Source organism: Oncorhynchus gorbuscha, linkage group LG06, assembly GCF_021184085.1.
Source record: "Oncorhynchus gorbuscha isolate QuinsamMale2020 ecotype Even-year linkage group LG06, OgorEven_v1.0, whole genome shotgun sequence".
In the NCBI taxonomy this organism is placed as follows: domain Eukaryota; kingdom Metazoa; phylum Chordata; class Actinopteri; order Salmoniformes; family Salmonidae; genus Oncorhynchus; species Oncorhynchus gorbuscha.
The window spans coordinates 17,494,695-17,513,667 of record NC_060178.1 but is presented as its reverse complement, the minus strand read 5'-3'; the positions used below and the strand labels follow the sequence as shown (position 1 = coordinate 17,513,667).

General features: G+C 47.8%; 1 protein-coding gene across 1 annotated transcript in view; it reads right to left on the bottom strand.

Annotated features, from left to right (window-relative positions):
- Positions 1 to 3,016: 3,016 nt before the first annotated feature.
- The window catches only part of LOC124037636 (protein phosphatase 1H-like), a 43,505-nt gene continuing 27,548 nt past the window's right edge, over positions 3,017 to 18,973 (bottom strand). Inside the window, exons 7-10 of the mRNA XM_046352547.1 lie at positions 9,754 to 9,817; positions 8,083 to 8,190; positions 5,215 to 5,366; positions 3,017 to 4,759 (exon numbers count right to left, since the gene is read on the bottom strand). Of these exons, the coding sequence (XP_046208503.1) occupies positions 4,612 to 4,759; positions 5,215 to 5,366; positions 8,083 to 8,190; positions 9,754 to 9,817 (472 nt within the window). The 3' untranslated portion in view covers positions 3,017 to 4,611. The remainder of the gene's footprint in view (positions 4,760 to 5,214; positions 5,367 to 8,082; positions 8,191 to 9,753; positions 9,818 to 18,973) is intronic.

Below are 18,973 nucleotides of genomic sequence, written 5' to 3'. Positions count from 1 at the left end.
CATCTGTTATATAGAACTGTTGTGGTAAATACTGTAGACACAATGGTACTTTGTGTTAATGAGTGTACCCTTTGTAAACAGTTCCTTATGAAACATTTACAAGAAAAAAAGGCTTCAGAATCAGCTCATAGTATTTTTAATCCATTTGAAAAGCAATCCTTCAAATTATTTTCTTCTATGCATTTTCCAAAACATTACAAATGCCTGTTTACTTCATTTCTTTACTTGGGGCTTAAGAACCATGTAGAGCACATACAGTAGTACAAAGGAGAGAATTGTTCTAGAAGTATCCTTTACATTTATTTACAATTATGTTTACATTCTGCTTCAGGCTCCATTCAATACATACAGTTGAATTCGGAAGTTTCCATATACTTAGGTTTGAGTCATTACAAATCATTTTTCATCCACTCCACAAATTTCTTGTTAACAAACTATAGTTTTTGCAAGTCAGTTAAGACCTTGTGCATGACAAGTAATTTTTCCAACAATTATTTACACAGATTATTTCACTTAATCACAATTCCAGTGGGTCAGAAGTTTACATACCCTTGGTTGAATGGCTTTAGAAGCTTCCATTAGGCTAATTGACATAATTTGAGTCAATTGGAGGTGTACATGTGGATGTATTTCAGGGCCTACCTTCAAACTCAGTGCCTCTTTGCTTGACATCAGGGGAAAATCAAAATAAATCAGCCAAGACCTCAGAAAAAACATTGGAGACCTCCACAAGTCTGGTTCATCCTTGAAAGCAATTTCCAAACGCCTTAAGGTACCATGTTCATCTGTTCAAACAATAGTACGCAAGTATAAATACCATGGGACCACGCAGCCCTTATACTGCTCAGGAAGGAGACGCGTTCTGTCTCCTAGAGATGACCGTACTTTGTGGCAAAGTGTGCAAATCATTCCCAGAACAACAGCAAAGGACCTTGTGAAGATGCTGGAGGAAACAGGTACAAAAGTATCTATATCCACAGTAAAACATGTCCTATAGTCGGCATAACCTGAAAGAACGCTCAGCAAGGGAGAAGCCACTGTTCCAAAACCGCCATAAAAAAGCCAGACTATGGTTTGCAACTGCACACGGAGAAATGTCCTCTGGTGAAACAAAAATAGAATTGTTTGACCATAATGACCATCGTTATGTTTGGAGGAAAAAGGGGGAGGCTTGCAAGCCGAAGAACACCATCCCAACCGTGAAGCACAGGGGTGGCAGCATCATGTTGTGGGGGTGCTTTGCTGCAGGAGAGACTGGTGCACTTCACAAAATAGATGGCATCATGAGGAGGAAATTATGTGGATATATTGAAGCAACGTCTCAAGGCATCAGTCAGGAAGTTAAAGCTTGGGTCGCAAATGGTCTTCCAAATGGACAATGACCCCAAGCATACTTCCAAAGTTGTGGCAAAATGGCTTATGGACAGCAAAGTCAAGGTATTGGAGTGGCCATCACAAAGCCCTGACCTCAATCCTATAGAAAATGTGTGGGCAGAACTGAAAAAGTGTGTGCAAGCAAGGAGGCCTACAAACGTGACTCTGTTACACCAGCTCTGTCAGGACGAATGGGCCAAAATTCACCCAACTTATTGTGGGAAGCTTTTGGAAGGCTACCTGTAACGTTTGACCCAAGTTAAACAATTTAAAGGCAATGCTACCAAATACTAATTGAGTGTATGTAAACTTCTGACCCACTGGGAATGTAATGAAAGAAATAAAATATTCCCTCTACTATTATTCTGACATTTCACATTTAAAAGTAAAGTGGTGATCCCAACTGACCTAAGACAGGGAATTTTTACTTGGATTAAATATCAGGAATTGTGAAAAACTGAGTTTAAAATGTATTTGTCTAAGGTGTATGTAAACTTCCGACTTCAACTGTATTGAGTAAGTTTAGCGTTACAGTGTGATTGAAATGTAAAGCCAATGTTCCCACGCTAGCAGAGACTGCATTCACGGTAAACACTGCTTAAATCGGCTCAATTGGAAATTACCTTTACATTTCTATCACACAATCTGTAACGCTTCGGTGATCCAGACTGAAGAGAGCCCTGGGCCTCTTTCTGCAATGTTTTGAGCAGGTCAGTCAGAGAAATAGATTAGTAAAGTTTGTGTTATCAGAACAAAAACACTTTGAAACAGCTTTAAAATAAACATGCCAAATACATTAAAAGGAACAGAGACAAATTAACATGGATTAGGACATGACTAGACTAATTTGATTGGATTAGAAACAGTGCGGTCTTCGTCAGCGACACACACATCGGACATCAACACCTCCCTAACAACGTTTTTAAACAACTCAGAGATGAATCAACTTAAAACGACATCTAGCAAGTCCCAAATTCTGACATCATAGTGACTGTGTGAGTGTTTTTAGAGCGCCAGTGGCATCAGTAGAGGTCCCACGGCAGTAGGAGAGATGTGTACAATGTCCATTAGCGTAGTTCATGACTGGACATCCAGGAACATTGTCATCATACTGCATTGAATAAAGGAAGTTCTCCTGGCATTACATCCTCCATTTTCTAATCCAGAAAATGGAAGAGGTGGAAACACAAGAATACACTGTACATCCTTCATACTGTATCTGAACAGCAATCGATTCAGGTTAATGCCCTAAATGGTTAGTTTGCAGACTATTGTTCAGCAAAGTGTAAATACCAGACTGCATAATAACAAAAGGATTCAGGATCAAATAAGAATTCCTGTACAAAGCAGAGGAGGCTGGTGGGAGGAGCAGGTAGGACAGGCTCATTGTAATGGCTGGAATGGCATTGAATGAACAGCGTCAATCCTGGTTTCCATGTTTGATACCAGTCCATTTATTCCATTCCAGTCTGTACAATGAACCGGTCCTCCTAAATCTCCTCCCACCAGCCTCCTCTGGTACAGACACATTTTCTGTATAGCATCCGGCATGAGAATTGGTCACATAGCTCCCTGAGTTGTGACACATGTTCAGTAAACTACAAGTAAAGATCACTTAAAAAAAAAAAAAAAAGAGCCACAGTTTTCATACCAGCATTCAATTTAATCTAATGTGTTTCTCCCAAGCACATGCTAATCAATGTATCTGCTTAAGGGATGTAATTCTAGCCTTCAACAACTGAATGTTCATATGAGAAATCCACACTCGTAACTTGAACTTTAGCATAAATCAAGCATTTGCCTCAATAAGATAAAATGACAACCATGTCTCAATTTAGGATTCAGCTGTAAGAACATTCAGTAAACTTGACCCATTTTACATCCTATTCATGTCGCTATACAGAACACTTTTCCTAATATTTTGTTACAGAGCTAAACTAAGCTATATGTGTATGAAAACTAGTGACAATTAATTAAGGAATGGCTGTTTCATATTTGAAAAGTAAACGAGCACGCAAACAGGATGATGCAAACAAGTATTTGACAAATAGGAAAATAAAAGGTTCAACTGGGGCAAGGGTTTGGATATCTTGTTTAAAACAAAGAAAAAACATGAGGTAGCTGTTTCACAATTATGTATAAAATGTGTTTCTTCACATCCTTTAAGTAAATCCACTTTCAGGGTCATCGCAATGACAAAGAAAAAACAAACCTGTCAAAATTAAGAAAAAATAAACAATGAGAGATTAACATAGTCACTGGCAATAAAACGGCCATAAGACTGACTTCATTCACCTTCCACTTGGAGAGGAACACCCAAACAATAGTTCTGAAAGCTGAACGCTATAGTTTGTCTGTGGTAGGATTGTACTGTCTAGGTCAGTGACTTATGTACATAATGGATCATAGGGACAGGAGAGGTTTCATAACGTACAGTATATACAGACAACTCAAAACAGGTTCTTTACACTGTACAGCATGGATATCTAAAATCCATTCATTTCTAAGCATTTTTACTTGTTCATAATCAGTAATATAGTAACAATATCTCATCTAAAAAGGATAAAAAAACAATCCCATAAAGCATTGCACTTTGAAAGAGAGTCCCTTTGTCTTTCCCCATGCGATATCCATAAGAAAAGCCTTTGTGAAAGCAATACTCTTCCATTGCATCAGAAAATATTTGGCAATGCAAAAGCCGTAGCCTACTGAAAAACAACGAAGGGTTGGTTATGAATTACAACAAAATACATGGCCCCGGTGGGCCTTTAAATCCAGAATTGTCCTTTGTTCCCTTGCAGCACAGAAACACAAGAAGAAACTGAAGGTACTGTATATTGGAACATCCTGAGACTTTCCTTCCTTTCACAAGAGACAAGAACAGTCATGCTACCCTGTACTGTACAGCAACCAGCAGCCATTTTGTTTCCTCAGGAAAACCGTTCGACATGAAGCACTGTGTGAGCACCAGGGCATTGATTTTAGGACAGAGGGGATAGGATAGATGGTAGAGGGGGGCAGCCTGTCTAGAGTCCCATGGTGGGTGGTGAGCTGGACCTTAGCTAGGTCTGCCGGTTGGGTGAAGCCTACAATGGCACCCTATTCCCTACATAATGCAATACTTGTCATGGCCTTGGCCTAAAGTAAGACACTATATAGGGAATAGGGTGTCATTGTGGACACAGAACCTGTCTAGAGTCCCATGGTGGGTGGTGGTGAGCTGGGCCTGGGCTACGGCTAGGTCTGCAGGTTGCCGTACCTCAGAGGGATGATGTAGACAGAGATGTCGTCTCCGGAGCCCAGACGATCGTTGGCTATCCTCCAGCCTCGGTCCTTCAGGACCCCCCGTGCCCTCATCACCAAGTCCTGAGCTGCCATCGTGTACCTGGGTCACAATGGAAGAGACAAAAGACAGTTCGAAGACACTATGGACAATATACTTTGACATAGGGCAGACAGTTAGTTGTAATCATCTCCATACAGTGTGTGAACAAAGAGCAAGAGAATGATGACATTATAACCTACACTTTAGAAAGTCTCTATTCTCTATACTCTCCCACCAGTCATCTCAAGTTTACTTAACCCCAAACTAAGAAAGGGGTAGGACATTTCAGAAATGATTTCAATGTTATCCTCAAGAAAGGAACCTTTAAGTTACTAGTCTCACAAGCTCTTCATCGACTTCAGAAAATACTTTAAAATGTGTGTAATTACAGCAAGATACTGTAAGAAGCATATCCTCTCCAAATAAGAGCGAGGTGAGTATGATTTGACCACAGCATCTGTCTGTTAGCAGCTGGGCTACAGTAGTATGAGCGGAACATGGAACGTAGAACATGCCTATACTGGTCATCAGGGCCACAGTTGGCAAGAAAACCAGTGACTGCCTCGGCAACGTCCTGGTTGGATAGGACATCCCACAGCCCATCTGTCCCCATCACCAGGACGTCATCCACCCCATGTTCATACTGCGTCAGAGGGTACACTTTGACCTGTGGATGGGGAGGGAGGGGGGGGGGGGGTAATAGTGATGTTATTACAGAGAAAATAGAATATCAGACACATCCGTTCTGCAATTTAGGCCATTAATGGTGATAGAAAATCAACATCACTACACAATTTGTAACACCGTCTCCCTCCACACAATATCCCTTTAAGACCGGTGTGGTCTTAAAGGGATACTTCGGGATTTTGGCAATCAGGCACTTTATCTACTTCCCCAGAGTCAGAAGAACTTGTAGAAAACATTTTTACGTCTCTTTTCCCAGTATGAAGGAAGTTAAAGCTACACACAATACCATTCATGGCATTCATAAATCATAAATCTTTGCAAATTGAAATAAATAAATAACTGAAATATTATATTTACATAAGTATTCAGACCCTTTACTCATTACTTTGTTGAAGCACATTTGGCAGCGATTACAGCCATGAGTCTTCTTGGGTATGACACTACAAGATTGGCACACCTGTATTTGGGGAGTTTTTCCCATTCCTCTCTGCAGATCCTGTCAGGTTGGATGGGGAGCGTTGCTGCACAGCTATTTTCAGGTCTCTCCAGAGATGTTCAATCATGTTCAAGTCCAGGCTCTGGCTGGGCCACTCAAGGACATTCAGAGACTTGTCCTGAAGCCACTCCTGCATTGTCTTGGCTGTGTGGTTAGGGTAGTTGTCCTGTTGGAATGTAAACCTTCGCCCCAGTCTGAGGTCCTGAGTGCTCTGGAGCAGGTTCATCAAGGATCTCTCTGTACTTTGCTTCGTTCATCTTTCCCTCGATCTTGACTAGTCTCCCAGTCTCTGACTCTGAAAAACATCCCCACAGCATGATGCTGCCACCACCATGCGTCACAGTAGGGATGGTGCCAGTTTTCCTCCAGACATGACGCTTGGCATTCAGGTCAAAGAGTTCAATCTTGGTTTCATCAGACCAGAGAATCTTGTTTCTCATGGTCAGAGTCCTTTAGGTGTTTTTTGGCAAACTCCAAGTGGGCTGTCATGTGTCTTTTACTGAAGAGTGTCTTCCATCTGGCCACTCTACCATAAAGGCCTGATTGGTGGAGTGCTGCAGAGATGGTTGTCCTTCTGGAAGGTTCTCCCATCTCCACAAAAGGAACTCTGGAGCTCTGTCAGAGTGGCCATCAGGTTCTTGGTCCTCCCTGACCAAGGCCCTTCTTCCCGATTGCTCAGTTTGGCCAATTTGTAAGTCGCTCTGGATAAGAGCGTCTGCTAAATGACTTAAATGTAAATGTAGTATTGGTGGTTCAAACTTCTTCCATTTAAGAATGATGGAGGCCACGGTGTTCTTGAGGACCTTCATTGCTATTTTATGGTTACCTTCCCCACATTCCACAATCCTGTCTAGGAGCTCTAGGAGACAATTCCTTTGACCTCATGACTTGGTTTTTGCTTTGACATGCACTGTCAACTGTGGGACCTTATATAGACAGGTGTGGGCCCTACCAAATCATGTCCAATCAATTGAATTTACCACAGGTGTTGTAAAAACATATCAAGAATGATCAATGGATCCAGGATGCACTTGGAGCTCAATTTCCGGTCTCATAGCAACGGGTCTGAATACTTACGTGAATAAGGTGTGTGTGTGTGTGTGTAAATGCATAGATCAGCGCTACTCCATTTACTAGCACTGCTACAGCACACGCTCTTCAAGTATCTGGTATAATGAAAAGGCATCCTGCAGTATGTCACAATCAGAGAGCACTAAGTAATGCCCCTGGCTTTGGTCTTTGTACAAAGTGCCATGGTTTTGAAGTATTATTGTTTCAATGTGCTGGTAGAGGGTGTACTGTTATGATGACAACCATGGACATGTTGCTATGTTGTTCCTCCATAGGAGGCATATCATGTCACCTCATACAAACTGGCAGTGCTAGTCAGTCACTGAACAAACACTACATGAAGACGGTGTTGTAATAGTGGTTGTGAAAGAATCAGTCGAAAGGCTACAGGCAAAAAATATTGTCTTATCAACCTCTGTCTGACTGGAATAATAACCAGCAATGGGAGACACAATCTTAAGAATCTGTTTCACAATACAGTTCAAGGGAGATTTGGAAATCGAGACGTCATACTGTAAAACAGTGATGACTCTCCCACTAACCACATCTTACTTTTGACCCACAACAGGAAGTGATTAACAGGAAGAGCCTTGACCTTGGGTTCACCCAATGGAAACCACTGACCGCTGGATTCCATAACAATTTTATGACCTCCATCTTATATACATACTGTCTGCACATGTATTTACTGTGACGTTAAAGCAACAGCAAGGGCAGATAGACGGCAAGGAAAAAAGGTTCAAAAGAAGAGATCTTCAAAAAAAAGCTAATCTACTATAGTAGTTGCATACTGCCTGAACCATGACTGAACTCAGTGGGTGATGAATTAAAGATCAAGAGAGTGTTGAGGGCTTCCTGACTATCAGGAGGCAGGAGCTACGTGTTCAGTGGAGGGTTGCTTGGGAGGTGAGAGCTTCTTTTAAGACTTGATGGGCCATGGTCAAAAGCGGTGAACTATAAAAAAGGGATAGGGTGCCGTTTGGAACACAGGCATGGCTTCCTCTCATTGTATCATGATGATCTTGAGGTCAATAAGGATTGATGCACTGGAATGTGATTACGGCACTATTAAAAACCCATCAGGTTATTGATAGACAGGAAATAGAAAATGAGGAGTACAGTACTCTACCTCGGGACAGCAGGACAGGAAGGGCTTGATGTAGATGTTGGAGTCATGCACTTTGAGCTCGTGGTCTCCCAGGCCCCTGGTGACCCCGATGGTAGCCAACACACGGGCCTGTGGAGGGATGAGACCATCAAAGAGAGAAACTATAATCACCTCCCTCTGACCCTATGATCCTCATTCCCCAACTCTGTTTTGGCAACAACAATTATTTCAAACCAATGTTTGGAATCATTTGATCCATTGAAGTCTTTTGATGTGTTGACTTCAGGGTCAATTCTACCGTTTTTTCAACTCAGCGGGATGGGGAATTGAAATAATAAACATGAATTGAAAGAATCCTCTTAAAACAATCTACTAAATTGAAATTCTATTTACCCTGGCCCAGATAAATCAATCGTACTCCCCTCTGTGAGATTCCTTATTCATCAGGGCAGAACTGAAAACTGGACCAATGATGGCCTCATGACCTTAATATAATGATGACCTCCAAGGATATGTTCTCTCTGAGAGCAAATCTGATCTTCATAAACACACACAATCCTTAATGATCTCTCGTCTCTCTCCCTAGTCTGAGACGCTGGCACAGTCTACGGTCTCCCTCATTTGTACTCTGTGTGAAATTCCTTTTGATTGCTACTGTCTGTACATATCGCCTCTGTCTCTGAAAAGGGCTCTGAAATCGGCTCGGAGCTGGGGAGCAGTACTAATTGAATCTATATCAAATAGGAGCCATGTTAGGAGGAGAGAGAGAGAGGAGGGAAGCGGTGAGAGTGAGGAGAGAGGAAGATGAGAAAGAGGAGACAGAGGGGGGGCGAGGAAAGAAAGAGGTAAGAGTGAAGGTAGAGGAGAGATTGAGGAGGCAGTTGTACAGTCCGTTGGCCTGACCTAGGATCAGTGTGCAGTGCAAATGCCGCAACTAGAGAGCGATGAAAAGAGAGACTAGATCATGATGGAGAGAGACAGGGAGAGAGGGAGTGAGAGAGAGCTCCTCGGGCGGAAGGAGAAACATCCTGGGATTAATTGTTGAGCGCATGTACGGACACAACATGCTGTGCCAGGCTTTGAAGTGCTCTGGCGTTCCTCTCCAGCACATGCGCTCCCTTCTATCGCCATATCTACCCATCTCTCCCTCCCTTCTATCGCCATATCTACCCATCTCTTGCCCCCTCTCCCTACACTCTATTGCCCTATCTACCAAGCTCTCTCTCCCCCACTGTAAAGGGGGGACAGGCCTCGGCTGGCACTTGATGTCGTGGGAACAGCCGACTGTGATAGGAGGGTTAGTGTGGTAACAGACTGCACTTGGGGGGATATCTTCTTGGTCCTCAACTAACGACACAGCCCTCTACTGCCTACATGTCAGATGATGGGCATAGTAGCAAACTGTGATAACCAGACTTTGGCTTGGCATCTCAGGAACCACATTAACAAGATATAGGCTAGCAATCTTATCGTGTGTGCAGTGTGACTGTTATAAAGATGGTCTGTAACGCCACCATAGTGAGCCTTCCTGCAGGCTGAAACTGCTCCTTCCTCCAGTGTGACACTGGGTTGACTAATGGTGCCCTGGTGGAGCTTTGATTACAGCTTAGCAACACAAGGCTGTGGGAGTAACCCTATCAGCAGGCAGGGAGCAGGGAGAGAGGCAGGCGGTTCGGCGAGAGCAGTCTTTACCTTCTTCCCTTCGCCGTAGATTAGGGGAAACTTCAGGTCGTCGTCCTCAATGGTTTTATATGCCCTGCACACCGGAGAGAAGAGACTTTAATGGGTTTTTGTTTTATGGCAGCCAGGCAGGCAGTGGTTCGTACGCAGTGTGCCCGGGAGATACACCACCTCCCCCAGGGCCTGTAGACGAGACGAGCTGAGGAGACAGAGTTAGGAAGAAAAGAGAAACACCCAGACAATACAAAGAGAGAAAACATATCTCCACATTTTTTTTTACAAAAGTATACCCTTGTGACAAAGTGGGAAATACCAATGAATGTATGAGATGGTGTTCCTGTTTCAGATTGTGTGTGTGTGTGTGTGTGTGTGATTGATTGATCCCCCCCACCCCCCCCGTATAATCCCCCATATTCTCAAAGCAGTGCTTAAACAACCCCCACTCATGCATTTTTCAACAGCATGTGACTGAGAGTCGATGAAGATGCAGTACAAGAGATCAGACTGGAAAATATTACACACGTGCTAAGGAAAGGTCTTACATTTGAATCTGGGCATCTTTAGTACATTCAATGTAAAAACGTCTGGCTCCTTAAGAAAGTCAATGTACTAATGCACATTCTTTTTCAGTGTTAAACGTTCCACCTTCCTTTCTAAGCAGCAGTTATGACCACATCGAAAGTAACCACCCCATGGTCACAAATCACACACCATTTATACCGACTGAAAGGATTCTGGATTTTCTATTCTAAATTCACACCTGGTCCTGCATGTGATAAACACCAGCTTGGTAATGAAAGCCATCCTACCATATCTTGTCAGATGCATTTCAGCTGTGCTGGTGTAGAGAGGAGGGTTAGACAGGACTGGAATGGTTTTTAGATTACTGGTTCCACTCGGAGACCATATGCTTCCACCCTGGGCCAGCAGGACTCACACACTCAGCACTTTCTGCAGCATGCAGAGCTAGATCTGAGGTCATGCTATCCATCCATCTATAGTATTTATCTATTCATCTATCCACCGTATCCATCCATCTGCAGGTATTCCCAAACTGGGGTACGTGTACCCCTTGCCGTCAGAGGTACGCCAAATAAAAATGTCATTCACATTTTTTTAAATGTTTTATTTTTAACATTTTTTTTCTTCACATTTTCAAAACAGTCCATTTATATTTTCCAACGGGGCCGGGCCATACATTTGGGTGTTTTTTCCCCCTCGCCTGAGTAGCCTCGTTTCACTGCCAAAAAATAAAATTAAACCATCTAGAGTTCAGAGAAATAACAACAATGCCAAATACAGGTAACCTAGTCAAATAATTAACATCCAATCACATTAACCGTTACTCTCTCGCAGGAATTCCACCAACCGTCCGTATGTAACCTACCATAGCAGCTGCTCATGTTGGTATTTGTACTAATGGCGCAAAAGCCATGACAGGGAGACATAGTGGAGTGGTAACTCGTATGCAAGCAGTTGCTCCCGACGCCACTTGGGTACATTGCAGAATCCACCGAGAGGCTCTTGCTGCCAAAGGAATGCCTGACAGCTTGAAATACGTTTTGGACACTACAGTGAAAATGGTTAACTTTGTTAAAGCAAGGACCTTGAACTCATGTATTTTCTGCACTATGCAATGAAATGGGCAGCGACCATGTAACGCTTTTACAACATACAGAAGTGTGCTGGTTATCAAGGTGCAAAGTATGGACACGCTTTTTACAAATTAAGAGACAAGCTTAAGGTTCTCTTTACTGTCCATAATTTCACTTGTCTGACCGCTTGCATGATAACGAGTTTCTCACACGACTGGCCTATCTGGGTGATGTTTTTTCCTCACCTGACTGATCTGAATCTAGGATTAAAGGGACTCTCCGCAACTATATTCAATACGCGGTAAAACATTTAGGCTGTTTAACTAGTTGGAGCTCTTCTCTGTCTGCATTAACAAGGACAACACACAGGTCTTTCCAACATTGTATGATTTTTTGTTTGCAAATGAACAAGCATACGGACAATGTCAAACGTGATACAGCGAAGCACCTGAGTGACTTGGATGCTCAATTATGCAGGTACTTCCCTGAAACGGATGACACAAACAACTGGATTCGTTATCCCTTTCATGTCCTGCCTCCAGTCCACTTACCGTTATCTGAACAACAGAGCCTCATCGAAATTGCAACAAACGGTTCTGTGAAAATTGAATTTAATCAGAAACCACTGCCAGATTTCTGGATTGGGCTGCGCTCAGAGTATCCTGCCTTGGCAAATCGCTCTGTTAAGACACTGATGCCCTTTGACACTACGTGTCTATGTGAGAGTGGATTCTCGGCCCTCACTAGCATGACAACTAAATACAGGCACAGACTGTGTGTGGAAAATTATTTAAGACTGAGACTCTCTCCAATACAACCCAACATTGCAGAGTTATGTGCATCCTTTCAAGCACACCCTTCTCATTAACATGTGGTGAGTTTCTCACAATTTTCGACGAACAAATAAGGTTTAATATGAAAGATGGTTAAATAAAGAGTAAAATTATTGATTATTATTATATTATTATTTGTGCCCTGCTCCTGCATGTGAGCCGGGTTGTGACAAACTCACACTCATTCTTATGTTTAATAAATGTATTGTATAGTGTGTGTGTGGCAAGCTTACAATGATGGCAAAAAAACAACATTTGAAAATGCGCTGACCCTGGTGCTAGAGGGGGTACGCAGCTGGAAGTTGAACGTTTGAAGGGGTACGGGACTATAAAAGGTTTGGGAACCACTGATCTACAGTATCCATCTATCCACAGTATCCTCCATCCATCCACCCACAGTATCCTCCATCCATCCATCCACAGTATCCTCCATCCATCCATCCATCCATCCATCCATCCACAGTATCCATCCATCCATCCACAGTATCCATCCATCCATCCACAGTATCCATCCATCCACAGTATCCTCCATCCATCCACCCACAGTATCCTCCATCCATCCATCCACCCACAGTATCCTCCATCCATCCATCCACCCACAGTATCCTCCATCCATCCACAGTATCCATCCATCCATCCACAGTATCCATCCATCCATCCACAGTATCCATCCACAGTATCCTCCATCCATCCACCCACAGTATCCTCCATCCATCCACCCACAGTATCCTCCATCCATCCACCCACAGTATCCTCCATCCATCCATCCACCCACAGTATCCTCCATCCATCCATCCACCCACAGTATCCTCCATCCATCCATCCACCCACAGTATCATCCATCCATCCATCCACAGTATCCATCCACAGTATCCTCCATCCATCCACAGTATCCATCCATCCACAGTATCTATCCATCCAATCATCCATCCAGCCAATCATCCATCCATCCATCCACAGTATCTATCCATCCAATCAGCCATCCATCCATCCACAGTATCCATCCAGCCAATCATCCATCCATCCATCCACAGTATCTATCCATCCAATCATCCATCCATCCATCCACAGTATCCATCCAGCCACCGTATCCATCCATCCACATCTACAGTATCCATCTATCTTCAGTATCCATCTAGTGTTATACAAACTTGTAAGGCTGAGCACAGAAAGACTGTCCTTCACTTTAGCACTTAAATATGATCTATGGTCCTTTCTGACTCATTCTGTGGGGTTCTTTTCATTCCATCATTTCACCTACAAAAACATAAAGCTTTATACTGAAAAGCCCCAGCAGCCTTTATGATTTCAAAGGACATCTAGCAGACATCTTCAGACTAGTCCCTATGGGGACTGAGTCAGACTCCCAGTGAAGTTAGTGTTTTACCAGGACGCTCCCAGTCTCAGAGCTCAGTCTCTCTCTGTCGAGCTGGAGATAAAGCATTTGTGACAGTGTGACATACACACATTAATCCCCTTATAATACCTGCTCCCACTCATACCTCTGGGACTGTCAGGGACAACACTATGGTCGCTGCAAACAGCACCAGACATTCACAGGCTCATTTTCCTGACGAAGACTCAGCTTGGGGTTGAAACATTGTCCAATGAACCTACCCCTGGGAGCATGTACCAGTGTGTGGATTTCATTGTTCATTAGACCATGGTTTTATACAGTGTGGTGGTCTATTTCAGACAACCACACTCTAGTGTGTGACAGAGGAGAGGGGAGGAGAGGTGGTGGGTGTGTAGTAACTGCTAGCCTGTATCCTCCACTCTGCTGGTGATGAGAGATGGGCAGGAGAGCAGTGATCTCATCTCTTACGAGCGGGCAGGGCCACTGCTCAGTATACTGGGGTGATAGAGAGAGACATTAGCGTTACGTGCTCAGTATACAAACCACGACTCAAACATACACAGACACACACATCAATAAACTGTGGGGTGACATTGAGGGGCCGTCAGCTGCAGTCAGTCATGTCTGCAGTCAGACAGATTGCGATATTAGAGAGTAAAGGCAAACCTTAAGACAACCGTTTGCCCAAGTTCGATGCAGTGTGCGTTCATAATTAAAACAGGGCCAAAGTGGACAGGGGTGTGGGCCTATAGTATCTCTCCAAAAATAGACTATTTACATCACACTGCCATCGTAGGCAAGAAAGAGGGGAGTGCATGTGGAGAGGGAGAAGGAAGATAGAGAAAGACAAGAGAGCAGTAAATAAATGTGTGACAATGATGAACGTTCTAGGATTCGCCTCTCTCCTCTCCTTTGTCTCGGAGAACAGGAGTCCAGTGAGAAAGCTTGAGTCCTTTGATCTCCTGCTCCCTCTCCCTCTCTCCCTCCTCGTCTCGGAGAACAGGAGTCCAGTGAGACAGCTTGAGTCCAGTGAGACAGCTTGAGTCCCTTGATCTCCTGCTCCCTCTCTCTCTCTCTCTCTCTCCCTCCTCATCATCTCGGAGAACAGGAGTCCAGTGAGACAGCTCGAGTCCAGTGAGACAGCTCGAGTCCAGTGAGACAGCTCGAGTCCAGTGAGACAGCTCGAGTCCAGTGAGACAGCTCGAGTCCAGTGAGACAGCTCGAGTCCAGTGAGACAGCTCGAGTCCAGTGAGACAGCTCGAGTCCAGTGAGACAGCTCGAGTCCAGTGAGACAGCTCGAGTCCCTTGATCTCCTGGTCCCTTGATCTCCTGCTCCCTCTCTCCCTCCCTCTCTCTCCTCCCTCCCTCTCTCCCTCCTCGTCTCCCTCCCTCCTCGTCTCCCCCCTCCCTCCCTCCCTCCCTCTCTCCCCCCTCGTCATCTCCCTCCCTCCCTCCCCCTCTCTCTCCCTCCTCGTCGTCTGTCTCCCTCCCTCCCTCTCTCTCTCCCTCTCTCTCTCCCTCCTCGTCTCCCTCCCTCCCTCTCTCCTCGTCTCCCTCCCTCCCTCTCTCCCTCCTCGTCGTCGTCTCTCTCCCTCCCTCGTCTCTCTCCCTCCCTCGTCGTCTCTCTCCCTCCCTCCCTCCTCGTCATCATCTCTCTCCCTCCCTCCCTCCTCGTCATCATCTCTCCCTCCCTCCCTCCTCGTCATCATCTCTCTCCCTCCCTCCTCGTCATCATCTCTCTCCCTCCCTCCTCGTCATCATCTCTCTCCCTCCCTCCTCGTCGTCTGTCTCCCTCCCTCCCTCTCTCTCTCTCCCTCCTCGTCTCCCTCCCTCCCTCCCTCTCTCGTCGTCGTCTCTCTCCCTCCTCGTCGTCGTCGTCTCTCTCCTCGTCGTCGTCGTCTCTCTCCCTCCTCGTCGTCGTAGTCTCTCTCCCTCCTCGTCGTCGTCTCTCTCCCTCCTCGTCGTCATCATCTCTCTCCCTCTCTCCCTCCTCGTCTCCCTCCCTCCCTCCCTCCCTCTCTCTCTCTCTCCCTCCTCGTCTCTCTCCCTCGTCGTCGTCTCCCTCCCTCTCTCTCTCCCTCCTCGTCGTCGTCTCCCTCCCTCCCTCTCTCCCTCCTCGTCGTCGTCGTCGTCTCCCTCCCTCCCTCTCTCTCTCCCTCTCTCCCTCCTCGTCATCTCCCTCCCTCCCTCTCTCTCCCTCTCTCCCTCCTCGTCGTCATCATCTCTCTCCCTCCTCGTCTCCCTCCCCCTCTCCCTCCTCGTCATCTCCCTCCCTCGTCTCCCTCCCTCCCTCGTCTCTCTCCCTCCCTGTCTCTCTCTCCCTCCCTCCTCGTCGTCTCTCTCTCCCTCCCCTCCCTGTCTCTCTCTCCCTCCCTCCTCCTCGTCGTCTCTCTCTCCCTCCCTCCTCCTCGTCGTCTCTCTCTCCCTCCCTCCTCCTCGTCGTCTCTCTCTCCCTCCCTCCTCGTCGTCTCTCTCTCCCTCCCTCTCTCTCTCTCCTCCCTCCTCGTCGTCTCTCTCTCCCTCCCTCCTCGTCGTCTCTCTCTCCCTCCCTCCTCGTCGTCTCTCTCTCCCTCCCCTCCCTCTCTCCCTCCCTCCTCGTCGTCTCTCTCTCCCTCCCTCTCTCTCTCCTCTCCCCCCTCCTCGTCGTCTCTCTCTCCCTCCCTCCTCGTCGTCTCTCTCTCCCTCCCTCCTCGTCGTCTCTCTCTCCCTCCCTCCTCGTCGTCTCTCTCTCCCTCCCTCCTCGTCGTCTCTCTCTCCCTCCCTCCTCGTCGTCTCTCTCTCCCTCCCTCCTCGTCGTCTCTCTCTCCCTCCCTCCTCGTCTCTCTCTCCCTCCCTCCTCGTCTCTCTCTCCCTCCCTCCTCGTCTCTCTCCCTCCCTCCTCGTCGTCTCTCCCTCCCTCCTCGTCGTCTCTCCCTCCCTCCTCGTCTCTCCCTCCCTCCTCGTCTCTCCCTCCCTCCTCGTCTCTCCCTCCCTCCTCGTCTCTCCCTCCCTCCTCGTCTCTCTCTCCCTCCTCGTCTCTCTCTCCCTCCTCGTCTCTCTCTCCCTCCTCGTCTCTCCCTCCCTCCTCGTCTCTCTCTCCCTCCTCGTCTCTCTCCCTCCTCTCTCTCTCTCCCTCCTCGTCTCTCCTCCCTCCTCCCTCCTCCTCCCTCCCTCCCTCTCTCTCTCTCTCTCTCTCTCTCTCTCTCCCTCCTCGTCATCTCCTTCCCTCCCTCCCTCCCTCTCTCTCTCTCTCCCTCCTCGTCATCTCCTTCCCTCCCTCCCTCTCTCCCTCTCTCTCTCCCTCCTCGTCATCTCCCTCCCTCCCTCTCTCCCTCCTCGTCATCTCCTTCCCTCCCTCCCTCTCTCCCTCTCTCTCTCCCTCCTCGTCATCTCCCTCCCTCCCTCTCTCCCTCTCTCCCTCCTCGTCATCTCCCTCCCTCCCTCTCTCCCTCCTCGTCATCTCCCTCCCTCCCTCTCTCCCTCTCTCCCTCCTCGTCATCTCCCTCCCTCCCTCTCTCCCTCCTCTCGTCCTCCTCGTCATCCCTCCGTCTCTCTCTCCCTCCGTCTCTCTCTCCCTCCGTCTCTCTCTCCCTCCGTCTCTCTCTCCCTCCGTCTCTCTCTCCCTCCGTCTCTCTCTCCCTCCGTCTCTCTCTCCCTCCGTCTCTCTCTCCCTCCGTCTCTCTCTCCCTCCGTCTCTCTCTCCCTCCGTCTCTCTCTCCCTCCGTCTCTCTCCCCCTCCTCGTCTCTCTCCCCCTCCGTCTCTCTCCCCCTCCGTCTCTCTCCCCCTCCTCGTCTCTCTCCCCCTCCTCGTCTCTCTCCTCGTCTCCCTCCCCCTCCTCGTCTCCCTCTCTCTCCCTCCTCGTCGTCGTCTCCCTCCCTCCTCGTCTCCCTCCTCTCCCTCCTCGTCTCCCTCTCTCCCTCCTCGTCTCCCTCTCTCTCCCTCCTCGTCTCCCTCCTCTCCCTCTCTCCCTCCCTCTCCTCTCTCTCCCTCCCGTCTCCCTCCCTCTCCCTCTCCCTCTCCCTCCTCGTCTCCCTCCCCTCTCCCTCCCTCCTCTCCCTCCCTCCCTCCCTCCCCTCCTCCCTCTCCCTCCCCCTCTCCCTCCCCCTCTCTCCCTCTCTCTCCCTCCCTCTCCCTCTCTCTCCCTCCTCGTCTCCCTCTCTCTCCCTCCTCGTCTCCCTCTCTCTCCCTCCTCGTCTCCCTCTCTCTCCCTCCTCGTCTCGTCTCCTCTCCCTCCTCGTCTCCTCTCTCTCCCTCCTCTCCCTCTCGTCTCCCTCCCTCCCTCGTCGTCGTCTCCCTCCCTCCTCTCTCGTCTCCCTCCCCCCGTCTCGTCTCTCTCCCTCCTCGTCTCCCTCTCTCTCCCTCCTCGTCTCCCTCTCTCTCCCTCCTCGTCTCCCTCTCTCCTCGTCTCCCTCCCTCCCTCTCCCTCCTCGTCTCCCTCCCCTCCCTCTCCCTCCTCGTCTCCCTCCCCCTCTCTCCCTCCTCGTCTCCCTCCCCCTCTCTCCCTCCTCGTCTCCCTCTCTCTCCCTCCTCGTCTCCCTCTCTCTCCCTCCTCGTCTCCCTCTCTCTCCCTCCTCGTCTCTCTCTCCCTCCTCGTCTCCCTCTCTCTCCCTCCTCGTCTCCCTCTCTCTCCCTCCTCGTCTCCCTCTCTCTCCCTCCTCGTCTCCCTCTCTCTCCCTCTCTCTCCCTCTCTCTCCTCCTCGTCTCCCTCCCCCCTCTCCCTCCTCGTCTCCCTCCCTCCCTCTCCCTCCTCGTCTCCCTCCCCCTCTCTCCCTCCTCGTCTCTCCCCCCCCCTCTCTCCCCTCTCTCCTCCTCGTCTCCCTCCCCCCTCTCTCTCTCCCTCCTCGTCTCCCTCCCTCCCTCCTCTCTCTCTCCTCGTCTCCCTCCCTCCCTCCACTGTTGGCTGTCGGGGTGTTTGAACATGTAGAACATGCGTGCTGCTAAACATCCATCAACTGAACACGGCCCTGAAACACCTGCCATCCTTAGCAACCCCCCCCCCCCACATCTGCACTATCAACTCACAGCCCAGCTCACTGCCAACTGGGCATGAGAGGGAGGAGTGGTGGAGGGAGGGAGGGAGCACAGACAGACACACACAAAAATGCAGTTACGTCTTTTTGTCTGTTATGGTACACTAGAGGCCAGTTGTAGTCCTGAGAAGAGACCACTTTTAAAGGAATCTGTTTTAAAATACATCACAGGCATGTCTGAGTCAGCGAGACAGATCCTCAGTTCTGGATTCAATAAGGAGCAGCACGGCTCTACCTCGGCACATCTTTTAAAAAGCACACAGAGAACCGCATTGAGAAAAGCTCCAGCACTAATAAACCTCCCCTCAATCACCTCTTGCTCGTTCACTCCTCCCTTCAGTCTGCCTCTGTAGCAAAGATTATGTGGAGCTGTGATGGGCCCTAGTTCAGTCCAGATCACTGATGAGCTGAAATGTCCCTATCATTCATACAGACAA